Source organism: Mesoplodon densirostris, chromosome 8 (assembly GCF_025265405.1).
Source record: "Mesoplodon densirostris isolate mMesDen1 chromosome 8, mMesDen1 primary haplotype, whole genome shotgun sequence".
NCBI classification, from domain to species: domain Eukaryota; kingdom Metazoa; phylum Chordata; class Mammalia; order Artiodactyla; family Ziphiidae; genus Mesoplodon; species Mesoplodon densirostris.
This window is the reverse complement of record NC_082668.1, coordinates 110,071,510-110,084,405: the sequence shown is the minus strand read 5'-3', so window position 1 is coordinate 110,084,405 and position 12,896 is coordinate 110,071,510. Positions and strand designations below refer to the sequence as shown.

The 12,896-nt window shown below is 54.6% G+C and overlaps 1 protein-coding gene across 1 annotated transcript in view; it reads left to right on the top strand.

The window, feature by feature from the left end:
• The window catches only part of MARCO (macrophage receptor with collagenous structure), a 96,153-nt gene extending 94,170 nt beyond the window's left edge, over positions 1–1,983 (top strand). The window contains exons 14-15 of the mRNA XM_060105966.1: positions 472–648; positions 1,853–1,983. Coding sequence (XP_059961949.1) covers positions 472–648; positions 1,853–1,983 — 308 coding nt within the window. The remainder of the gene's footprint in view (positions 1–471; positions 649–1,852) is intronic.
• The last annotated feature ends 10,913 nt before the right edge of the window (positions 1,984–12,896 follow it).

Genomic DNA, 12,896 nt, shown 5'->3' with positions numbered 1-12,896 from the left:
TCTCTTTAATGTGTGTTTCAGAGGTTACTCTGTACTTGAAAATTGTAGGTGTGCCAGGGGGAGAGGCCTTGGTTCTCAGAGAGATTCCTCATTTGGGGGGAAAGTTAAGGGCTTGTCCCTTGAGTAAGCCTGCCCGTGGCACAGAGCCACAGATAACACCTTTCTCCCTCCCTCCCTTCTTTCTTCCCCCTTTTTTGTCGACAACACAAGGCTAAACACGGTGGGCTGGATTTGCAAGGCCAGCTGCAGAGGGACCTGCCCCCATGGCCTCGCACCTGCAGGCCCAGGTTCACAGAGGCCGCTGGTTGTGCTGGTGCCAGAACGTGGGATCTTCCCAGCTGTGGTGGCAGCCAAGCAGGAGGCTTCTTTTCCCTAACTATAGGACTTCCAGAAATGAAAAGGCAGAGCCTGCCTTCACACAGAGCCCTGGGCTGCTTCCCTCACCTCTCCCACGTGTGTTTTGTCATCCAGGCGAATCCATGGTGTCCGTCCGGATTGTTGGCTCTAGGAACCGAGGCCGGGCTGAAATTTACTATAATGGTGCCTGGGGGACAATTTGCGATGACGATTGGGACAATTCAGATGCCACTGTCTTCTGCCGCATGCTGGGTTACTCTTCGGGAACTGCCGTTTTCAATGTGGGAGCTGGTAAGTGAATCGATCCTCAACCAGGAGCCTCTGTCCTTGAGGTGCTGATGTGGGCTTTCTCTCCCTGGTAGGGTGTTGGCAACCATTGGTTGCAAGTGACTCAGCTTGGTTGGGTTAAAAGAAAAGGATTGGTTCAAGCAACTGAAAAGTTCTGCAGCCCAGGGCCCCAGCTTACATCCTTCAGACTTGGCAGCCCCAGGAGAAAGAAGGCTCTCTTCCCCAAAGGGACAGCAAAGGCTTGTTTGAGTTGCTGTCTGTCCAGCCCTAAAGCCAGAATGCCGTGTGTCGGAGGGTGTTTGTGAGGGACACTCTCTGGACAGCTGAGGGGCTAGAGCTGGGAGAACAGAGAAGGATGCAGGGCAGGCAAGCCCAGTGGTCATCCCAGCTCTCTGGAACCTGAAGGTCTATCTAGGTGGCCCAAGTTTGATCATCTTCAAGGAGAAGATATGAAGGGAAGAGAAAACTAATCAGAGCAGGGACCTCCTAAAATCCGTTTTGGAAAGATGTCCTGGGGTGCTAGAGACTCAGCTATGTCTTGCAGCAAAAGGTTTAGACTTTCAACAAAAGAGTTAAGCACCAGGCCTGAGACCATTTCTGAGCTGATCTGGCAGGGACACTAGGCCCGTTTCCCCTGCCCCCACCCCAAAATGTTCTCTGCCCTTACCCCTGCCCCCAACCCCACCAAAATGCATACCTACTTTTCAATCTGAGTCTAGTTGGATTACAAAACTCCTTTAAAATACACATTTTCCTCAAACAGATTAAGCCTCCATAGATGGTCACTCTGTCGTGTAAATTATGGAAATCAAATAATCCAGTAATTCCTCTGAGCTCCTGATCTGAAATCAATTCTATCAGAAGCAAGGGGGTTTGAGGAAGGTGTGAATGCTTTAGAACACGTGCATGGCCTGGTTACAAAGGCAGTTAAGGAAGAGACAAACCCTAGAGATCCCTAGGAGGAGATTTCAAATCATGCTTGGGTTACATCTTAAATACTCGGATGAGACTTTTGTCAAAGGGTAGAAAGCAGAACAGCGGCAGAGCCGCCGTAAGAGAGCAGACCCGCCGTCAGCACGGTGGGCCTGGGCACGTGTGGGAGAAGTTGGCAGTCTAGCTCCCCGTGGAAGCCCCTGAGGACAGACGGGCCATGCTGCTTGGACCCTAATCCCACGCTCCTCTCCCTCCTTGCTTTTGCTGTGTCCAGGCACTGGGACCATCTGGCTGGACAACGTTGCGTGTCAGGGGTCGGAATCGACCCTGTGGAGCTGTAGCAAGAACAGCTGGGGCTCTCACAACTGCAACCACAGTGAGGATGCGGGCGTGGACTGCAGCTGACCCCACCGGCTGTTCACTGCTCCGCCCCCAAGGCGTCCACAGCCAAGACACTCAGCCCACGAAGGGAGGCTGTGCTCCCCGAGGGGCTTCTTGGGGTGGCTGACAGCCTCTGAAGTGGGCTTGCTAATAAAGCTCAAAGCGCTACCTGGCACCGCCCTGCGCCGTGGCTGAAATCACTAGCTCGTCCCTCCTGCCCACTCCCTGCCCACAGCCTTTCACTGAGTCCTCACGTTCCCCGCACCCCCATTCCCACGCACGGGGACCGTGGAGTCTCAACTCAGAGCCGGGGAGGCTGAGGGTACAGGGGGTGCTGAAATGCAATGCCGAAAGTGAGGCTCACCTGTAGACAGAAGTAGTCATGACCAGCCTTTCAATCAATCCGATGTAGCATCTCTGCACAGCAGCGGGCACTCCCTCCAGCCCTGGAGCTGCTCGGCAGCAAATGAAGAGGCCGCAGGTAGCTGGCACCAGGTTGCCTGGAAAATAGGAAATGTACCATTAAGCATGAACATTTGTTCTCATTAGGATGGGAGCTGCATAAATGCAGGAACTTTTGTCTGTTTCATTCACCCCTGTAGGGGCTCAGTAAAAAATTGTGAATGAACGACTGAATGAAACCAAGAAGGTAGAGCAGCTCACCCGCTCTGAGAAATCTGGCCTCCCTCGCCCTTTGCAGTCTTCCCCTGGGATACATGTTCTCTGAGCGCAATCACATGCTCTCGCCCTCTCCCTCCAGGTGTTGTAAATGGTTCAGGTAGATGTGAAATCTGGGAGAGTGGGATGCAGGGATGCGGCTCTGAAGCATCACCGTCCACCCTTGACCTGTAAGGAGGTCAGCCTCAGGGCGTTAGGAGACTTGCCCAGGGACACTTGTAAATGGTGGGGCGGTGGAAGGGCTGGGAGATGGAGTGGACACCTCAGGGCTTTCTGCCTCAAGAGCTCAACCAGCCGCCCAGGACCCAATATGCACTTTCAGAGGTTGCAGCTGCACCCTCGGCACCAAGGGCAGAGCCGCAGGGGGCCGGGAGGGCTCTCTGGCCCCCATGGGATGGGGGGTTGAAAGCTGGCTGTCTTCATTTGTCAGAAACCTCTCTAATGATGCAGGTTTTCCTGGCACTTCGAGATAGGGGAGTGGTAGAGCAGTCAGGGAGGAAAGGGACATTTTAAGCCCTATCAGGGGCGCTGGGATATAATATCTTGCAAATGGTAACTAATGCGTCTTAGCAGCCTCCTTCTCTCTCCAATCTTATTGCCTGTTCCTTATCTCCCAACAAGTTTCCCACCCCCCCATTCCCCCACCCCCATAGAGGAAGGAAAGGGCAGGTACAGCCTGAAACAAAGATGTCATCATAGGGCTTCCCTGGTGGCGCAGTGGTTGAGAGTCCGCCTGCCGATGCAGGGGGCACGGGTTCGTGCCCAGGTCCAGGAAGATCCCACATGCCGCGGAGCGGCTGGGCCCGTGAGCCATGGCCGCTGAGCCTGCGCGTCCGGAGCCTGTGCTCCGCAATGGGAGAGGCCACAGCAGTGAGAGGCCCGCGTACCACAAAAAAAAAAAAAAAGAAAAAAAAGTCATCTCTCCCATCTGAACCTCAGAGCTGACTTCCTGAACCTCTTTAGAAAGAGGAGAGCCATGAAAATAGAGTTGAAAGCAGAAATAGTTTTCTAGTGTTTTCCATTTAGCTTATCAAAAGCCAAGCCTGGCTGATTTGATTATAGTGTTTTAAGTGCAGGAGGTCTGAACAGAGCAATCAGGAAGGGAGGGTACCGTGAAAGCCCCCTGCCCCTCACAGGGGAAGGTGGGAAAGGAGACAAGGAGACAAAAATAGAGAAGGGTCCTCCCTGGAGCCTCAGGCCCAACTCTCCCACCTTCATCTCCTCTCCCAGGATCTGCGTCCTCCAAGAATGATGCACTGTGGGACTGGTTCCTGCCTGGGGGACCCCTTCCATCTTCCTTAGGGATGTGTCGGTAGGCATGCTCTGTCTCTCTCTCTCTCTCTCTCTCTCTCTCTCTCTCTCTCTCTCTCTCTCACACACACACACACACACACACACACACATCTTTCCACAGGAACAAACAACAGTTTACAGGCACAGAAGAGACAAAATCCTTGCAGAGAATGGACCATCCCCCACCCCCCCCATCACAGCAAGGAAGCTGAGAGACACGGCCCATCACACCCAACATTTGCCTTCCATGGTTTGGGTTTTCATCTCTTGGCTGTTGATTCCCCAACCTATACTTCCAGTGAAGACCTCTCTCCTGAGCTCTGGCCACCTGTATGTCCACCAAGTGCCTCCACACGGGTATCTCGAAGGTCAGGCAGCTAAAGCCTGTCCCCACCTCAGCCGATGGCTCCCTCCATCCAGGGTCCAAGACAGAAACTGAGTGTCAAATGCCATGCCTCCGCCAGGCACCAAGTCTCAGTCATTCTACCTCCCAAGCCTCTCCATCTCTGCCACCAGGATGGTCCAGGCCCCAGCCCCAGTGGCCTGGGTGCTTGGAACTTCTCCTAATTAGTCTCTTGCATACACAGTGCTCCACCAAACACCTGTTCGTTCTGCAGGCAGCAGCCTGAGAGATCTTTAGAAATGATACAGCTCGCCATGCCACTCCCTGCCTGTAGCCTTCAGTGGCTCCCCATTCCCTTAGGCAGTGGGTCAAACTCACCATCACGGCTTCCAAGGATGTGCCCCTGACAATCTCACCTGGTCCTCCAGCAACCTTAATGTGTTGTTTCCCCTCGATCACATCCAGTCCTTTGTTCATGCAGTTTCTCTTATGCAATGTCTCTTACACCATAGACTCATGATAAATATTTTCTGACTGGCTCCCTGAATAAATGCATGACTGCCTGAACAAATGAAGGACTGCTAAACAGAACACTTAGCTTCTCGTATTGGGATTGCGTCATAGTCTTTCCTCAGACGGGAGGCACATCTTTGTTGTGCACTGTACTCTAATTTTTGTGACTAAAGACCCCTGCACCCCCACCCACTAAACAGGTTCCCCCATACAAAGGAATGGTTTTCTCCAGAGGCAAATCTAATCCGAGGCCTTTTACAAGATTAGCTTTCGAAACAAAATCATGGGGTTCAACTTTTACAAGGTGTATTGTAAAGTTTAAAAGTTCTTCTCGGGCTTCCCTGGTGGCGCAGTGGTTGCGAGTCCGCCTGCCGATGCAGGGGACACGGGTTCGTGCCCCGGTCCGGGAGGATCCCGCATGCCGCGGAGCGGCTGGGCCCGTGAGCCATGGCCGCTGAGCCTGCGCGTCCGGAGCCTGTGCTCCGCAACGGGAGAGGCCACAACAGTGAGAGGCCCGCGTACTGCAAAAAAAATAAAAAAACAGAAAAAAAAAAGTTCTTATCTTCCTGCTGCTTCAGCATCGCCACAAACAGGCTATGAGCACCAGCGCAGGTGACCAGGTGACCAGGTGCACCAGTGTGATAAGCTGGGCCCTGCCACAAATTCCCCTTCCTCCCTTCCTGTCGCTGCGACCTAATGACATTCAAACGCACCAATGAAATCCCCTCGCACTGTTGGATTGTGTACCCTACCCTACCCCTCGACAAAGGCCCTCACCCCCGGGTTCTCACCCTTTCCCAGCTCCCTGCCTGCGTGGCTGGCCCACCCCCTTGGTGCTGCCTGTGGGTGGCTCCCTCTCAGCCTGCAGTGAGTCTGTCTCACTAGGACCTGTGAGTGTAATAGACTTTGTTTTCCCGCACCCCTCCTGGGTCCCCTCTTGAGGCTGCACCTGACCGACCAACCCCTAAAAGGACACAGCACACCAGGGCATCACATGATACAGGCGGGATCATTCGCATCTCATACATAAGCAAATTGAGTCACTGAGAGCTTCAGTACCGGGGTACGCTGGTCCCAGCGCACCACCTTCCTATTCACATTGCCTTTGCGATGTGACCGCAGCTCTTCTCAACAGGAACCAAGGCTGCTACCGCTCCACTCCCTCGCTTGGAATTCCTGCCACGATATGAAACCAAGCCCAGGCTAAGCTGCTGGGGGAGGAGTGCGCATGCGAAGCAGGACCCAGGTACCCCAGCAGAGGCCATCCTCCACGAGCCAGCCAACAGCTGGCCCCAGCCACGTTAGCGAGCCCAGCAGAGACTGGTCAAGCCCGTATCAGAAGGACTCACTGCCCAAGCGACCCATAAACTCATGAGTAATCACAGATGGTTGCAACGGAAAGACACTAGGTTTGGGGGTGGTTTGTTATGTAGCAATAATGGCTAAATAAAACTATCCACAGCCAGTGAGAAGTAGAGGGGGATTCACAGAGCCCGGAGAGTTGCTGCCTGCACCTCCGCCTGGTGGGTCCTCTGCTAAGCTCTCAGGCCGAGCGAAGCTGAGGAAGTCCCTTCAGAACCACAGAGACCACAGAAAGGAGCCGCAGTGTGTGGCACGCTGGTGCTGTGGCTGATCGGCGGCTGACGGTGGGACTGAAGAGGAACTGGGTAAAATTAGCAGGAGCGGATCCTCAACGGTCAGAGAACAGGCTGGGCGGCCGGGGCTGCCCTATGTTGGGCATGACCTCTGTGTGACACTACCGTCCACTTGAAATAACTCTCCTCCCTCCTGCTTCCCTTTCCTGGGGACTCTGTGCCCTGTCTGAGGCCGGAAGCACAGACAGCAGCACTGAGCATACTGGCTGGGCACAATGGAGACGGCAGGGTCCTCTGGGTGCAAGACTCCCATCATTTCCCCGCCTGGCAGGGAGAGCACAGACAGTTTCCCAGCATCCAGCTAGACAGGGGCAGCTCGGAACTGAGGTTCTGGAGCCAGACCGCCTGGGTTAGGATCTGGTACTGCCACGTAGCAGGCCTTTACCTGCACAGTCAAGTTACTGAAACTCTCTGGGCTTTCCTCATCTGTAAAATAAAGATAGTAACAGTTCCTCCCTGTCAGAGTCTTGGGAGGATTCATTGGAAAGGTAAGTTAAAAGAAAGCATCTTAGGGCTTCCTTGGTGACGCAGTGGTTGGGAGTCCGCCTGCCGATGCAGGGGACTCGGGTTCATGCCCCGGTCCAGGAAGATCCCACATGCCGCAGAGCGGCTGGGCCCATGAGCCATGGCCGCTGAACCTGCGCGTCTGGAGCCTGTGCTCCGCAACAGGAGAGGCCACAGAAGTGAGAGGCCCACGTACCACAAAAAAAAAAAAAAAGAAAAAGCTTCCTCCTTATTCCTCACCATGCCTACCCGAGATTCAATCAAGCGCCAAAGACCTCTGAGTTCTCCCTCAGATGCTTCTGGGCTGTGTCCACTTATCCCTCCCTCCCAAGCATGGCCTGAGACATAGCGACAGTGGCCTAGATGATGGCTCTGGCCTCTCGCTGCTCTCTCCCCCTTCAGTCTTGTCCCGTCCTTGCCATGCACCCAGAACAGCCAAGGTGGCCTTAGCTCTTGTCACTTTCCTTGTTTCAAACACTTCAAAGATCACCCACTGCCATTACAAGGAAGTCCCCACTCCCAGCCATGACGTAAGGGGCCCTGGTCATGCAGCCTTTGAATCACCAGTTGCCACAAAGCCCAAATTTACTCTCCAGCCTGAGGTGTTTCATTCAGTCCCTCAGGACAGCTGTGGTCATTCATGCCCATTTCCTCTGAGTCCCACACACCTGGATTCAGCCAGCACGATGGCACTCAGCACAGTTTAGCACATTGCCTCTCTCTGCTCTGACAGCAGGAGCTATGTCTTGCTCTATTCCTATTGCTGAGCACAGGGCGTGGCACACAGTATATATATTTCTATACATTTTTAAATATGTATGCTGGGCTTCCCTGGTGGCGCAGTGGTTGGGAGTCCGCCTGCCGATGCAGGGGACACGGGTTCGTGCCCCGGTCCGGGAAGGTCCCACGTGCCGCGGAGCAGCTGGGCCCGTGAGCCATGGCCGCTGAGCCTGCGTGTCCGGAGCCTGTGCTCCGCAACGGGAGAGGCCACAACAGTGAGAGGCCCACGTACCGCAAAAAAAAAAAAAAAAAAAAAAAAAAGTATGCTTAGGGAAAAAAATTGGAAGGAAACGCATCAAAATGTCTCTGCTTGGCAGTAGAATTATGATGGCTTTTTCTTTCCTTTTTTATATTTTTCCATGATTTGGTGGTTGTCTGCCATGAGTATATATTTATAAGCAGAAAAGAAATTGTCATTTACAGTAAACAATAAGAGTGCAATATGCATCTTCTAGGAGTCCAGAATCTTCCCCCTCCTGAGCTCAGACTTTCTGTCCCAGTCTCTCTGCGTGTCACTGTGTGTCGCTGGTGCACAAGCACCTGGGAGGACAGGGGTACAGAGGCCAGAGAATACCTTTGCTATGTGGCTGTGAACAGAAATGGGGCTGCAGCTGTAGCGAGACGGGTGGGGTGCAGGGGAGGACTTTATTTTTTATAAAAAGATAAAGCCCTGTTTGTAAGCTGATGGGAACGACCCAGTAGAAAGGGAGAAATTAATAATTCAGGAGGGACGACACAATTTCAGGAGCCAGGTCCTCACGAGGACTGGAGGGGGCGGGAATAGTCCTTCTCTGATAGCAGGAAGGAAGGAGAAAATCTGAATAAAGATGCAGAAGCGGGTGGGTTTGGTGGTGGCAAGATAAGGGACAAGGGAGTTCTCATCTGATTGTTTCTATTCTTTCAGAGGGTACGAGCCTAGGTCAGCCGCTGAGCGGGCTCAAGGGAAGAATGGGTGCTGGGGGCACCGAGGGAGAAAGATCTGAAGCTGGGGTGGGGAGGACTGCACTGCCGCCTTTACTGGAAATGCTAGGAGTCATCGGGCAACTGTCATTGAGGGTTCCCTCTGTGCCAGGCACACATTCTCACTTATCTTCAGAATATCTGCAAGGTAGGAATTCCTGGGACCACTGTACAGATGAGGAGCTGTGGGTCCAAGCTCACACAGCTAGCAAGAGGCAGAGGCCGGACTTGAACCAGGTACGGCTGATGCCAGAGACGAGTGGCCCTCCGCACACACACCCTGCTGGACGTGCCCTCGCTGAGCCTTGGTGCTCTGCCTCCCCTTCTAACCCTCTGGGCACCTCCTCATCCCAGCGCTCACTTCCTGGTCAAGTCCGTTCCCTGCAGGACCAGCAAATTTGGGGGCTCTAATACGTGAATGAGTGCCGAAGGTTTAACGTCCTACCAGAAGAGTTTAGTGGGGTTCTTAACGAGGGCCCCCTCTGTGCTTAATCCAGTGCGGCTTCTCCTTCCACCTGCCACAATGCTGTTCCCAGCCTCACCGCCTCACACTTGCATTTGCCCCTGTAACCTGGCCTCTACCTGTCCCTTCTGTGTGTGAGGCGCTGTGCTGGGAGCCGCTGACACAAAGATTTCAGACCCAGTTCCTGACCCCTGAGGCCAGGGTTCACGGGGGACACATGAGCACAGAGTGATGGGCTGGCCCGGCCCAGGAATGTTGGGGCCAGAGGGGTCTCTGCTCTGTGAACACCCCCAGGCCAAGGGCCAGGCTGGGATCCCTTCCCTATGACCTCCCCAAATCTCTATGGTAACATCTTAAAGAACACACACCAAACAGCTGCATGGTATCTCCCCTCTAAATATGCTCAAAATCATACCAGATAGCAAATGAAATTTGCATGTGTGTTAAAATGGCATTTTCCTGGATTTTCTGATTGGAGTCCTCTCATAAGCTGATGGCAGCTCTTCTCTGGCCCTCGGCCCCTTTTTGTTTGGGTCTGGGAAGAACACAGCGGGTGCACCGTGGAGCACAGTAGGCGCTTGGTACCACAGGCTTGGCGACGCTCCGGCAAATCGGTAAACACTGGGCGGTGACCGACCTTTGCAGGCAGTGGCAGGGCTGCGACCGGAGAACCGTCTGGGGGAAGCGTGGGTTTCAAGCCTCCTGCCCCACAAACATAACCTGGCCGCCTGCCCCTCCGCGTGATCTGCTGGTCCCCGCTTCCGCTCAGGGCACAAGGCCTGGGGGGCATTTACCTGCAAACCCGCTGCGGCTGGGGAGGCCGCCTTCTCGCTGAGGACACGAGGGGGCGCTGCAGGCCGTGCTCAGCCCGCCAGGAGCCGGCCTCGGTCTCTGCCCGGCGCCGCCGGGGCCGGACCTAGAAACACTGGTCCAGGCTCCAGGGCCGGATCCAGCGCACCGCTCAGAAGAAATCCACCCCCTTCATCTGTGCCCGGTCCGGGCCTCCGCGAAGCTCTCTCCTCGTTCTCTCCCCCGAAGCGCACTAACAACCAATCTACCGCTGACCCTGGGCAGAAGCCGTTCAAAAGGGCCCGTGCAGGGGGTCCTTAGGATGTTGGGAAACTCCCACTCACGAAGCACTCACTGTGACCTGGTACTGTGTGAGGTTCTTTAAATACGTTAATTCTTCAGAACAGTCTCATGAGATTCTATAGCTCCCATTTTACTGAGAAGCTCAGAGAGGTTAGGTTATTTGCCCAGGGTCACCAGCAAGCTGGTGTGCAGCAGGGCTAACAGTCCAAACCCAAGGCTGACCCAAAGTCCATGTCCTTCCCCAACCCTGCCAGTGCCTCCCATACCCACACCCCAGGGTAAAGAACCTGGTCGGGAGGAGGGGCTACCACAGCAGGTTTGTTGCAAGGATTTCCAGCGCCCATTTCCTTGTTTGGAAAATGTGGCCTGGGACTAAGTCATTCCCAAGGCCCCCGGCATCTCCAACAGTTTGTGCATGGAGGACTCCCTGACTTTGGGCTTCCTCCAGGGGGCGGCCAGAGAGGTCAGAAAAGAGCCAGGAGGAAGCCTTTATGCAAACAGTCTCGGGGTTATGCCATCTGTGAAGTGAGGTCTGGGTACCAGAGGACCAGAGCCCCTGAAAAGTTGCCCCACCCCAGGCCTGCCTGAGGGTGGCCAGGGGTCTGGGAGGGCAGGGGAGCACGTGCCCGTACCAGCAGGTGCTCACCCAGGGTCTCAGGGAGCCCCACGGCCACTGGCATCGGGCAGTGCCCCCAGCACTGGACAGCCCACCTTTTCCTTGCCGGAAGCTGTCTGTCTCCTCCAGCTCTTTCTGCTATGAACGTGTTGGCTTTCATTCTGTTCCAACATACCCTGAGCAGGCATATGGTACGTGTCAGACCCTGCGGCAGTTGTGGGACGTGGGGACCGAGGCGACCTGCAGCCAGGCCCTCAAGAGTTCTCAATCCAGCTGGGGAGTCAGAACCATCAACAGACAGCTTGGCCATCCAATACGGGGTCCAGGAAGACCCAGCAGAGGACGGTGAACCGCTGGGGGTGATGGAGATCCTGGGCGGCTTCCTGAAAGAGTTCCCCCGGGGCTGGGAGGATGAGTAAAGTCAGCTAGGGGAGTGAGGGCAGAGGGAAGATGCTCCAGAGAGAGGGAGCTGGACGTTTAGGGGACAAGAGCGGTGAGGAGACTGGCACAGCAGCCCAGCTGAGAGAGGACGAGGCCTGGAACAGGGGCAAGGGGCACGGGGTGGGCCCTCAGTGCCTGGAGAGGAGGGTGGACTCCAGCCTGATTCCTGGGTTCCTGGCTCGGGTACCCAGGAGTGTAGTGTGCTAGTCATGCAAACGGAGGGCAGTTTCAGGGAGAGAGAAGCTTGGGTTTGACCTCTGGGAAGCCCTGAGGAGCTGTGCAATTGGCGTGAACAGGAGGGCCCACTGAGGCTTCCTGGGCCTGCTGAGGGGGATGTCCCAGAGCACCCGAAGTGTGGAGAGTTCTCAGAGGCAATTAAAGCGATTCTGTGATGCTGATTATGGCCCCTGCTGTTATTGATAAAAGAGACTGCAATTAATTAAAAATGAGCCTCCTTCCCTGGTGAGTGGCATTTACAGATGCTCCCCGGAGCACCTGAGGGCTCTTTATCTCCTGGATGAATGGACTTGCCTCTCCCTGAGGTTCCTGGCTGACGGCTGAATCCCCACCAGGCACGGGGCCAAGGGGTCACTGCTTACCTCAGTTTGCCCAGAGGGCCCTCCCCGCCCCCATCCATACAGGAACCCTCCTAGGTTAACTCAATCGGAGCTGAAACATGTGGGCCGAGGATAGCCTGGGCCTGAGGCAAAACCACCGCCGAAGCCTGCAGGCCTCTCAGGCCTACCTGTGGCAGGTAACCAGGTGGGTACGCTCAGTTGACAAAGGTACCTCTGTGCCAGGCACTGTGCCAGGTACTGGGTTTCATGATTCAGGACCCCAAGGATTTCACAGTCTAGTGGATGAGACAGACATCAGCAGACAATTTCAGTAGGACACGACACAGGTCAGAGGGGTTGGGACATGAATGCCCAGAGGAAGGTCATTTGGCTAGACTTGAAGGAAGCAAGGAAGTAGGCATCCTGTGTCCTCCTATCATTACTTTCTGAGGACATTATAAGCAATTCCCTTTTTATTGAGCACCTATTATATGCCAGGCCCCTGAGATGGAGATGGTACATCTCTAATCTCTACCACCACCTTGAAAGTACTGTATAGAGGGAGAAACCAAGGCTCAGAGAACATAATTGACTTATTCCAGGACACACAGCTGGTGAGGAACAGAAATGGGATTCCAACCCAAGGGTATCTGCCTCCAAGGCCCAAACTCTCCACCCCAGGAAGCTATGGACTCCAGCCCTTTGCAGGCTCAGTCCTACAGGAGGCTCTACAGGTAAAGTAGAGAAATGGAAGAATATATAACCAAGGCCTGAGTTGAGGCCTAGAAAGAAATGTAGAAAAACCAGAAAGTCTGACCTGTGAGGATCATTAGAGACCATGACTCAGTTGGATTCCTTCATTTTATTATTATTATTTTTTTGTGGTATGCAGGCCTCTCACTGCTGTGGCCTCTCCTGTTGTGGAGCACAGGCTCCGGACGCACAGGCTCAGCGGCCATGGCTCACGGGCCCAGCCGCTGCGCGACATGTAGGATCTTCCTGGACCGGGGCACGAACCCGTGTCCCCTGCATCGGCAGGCGG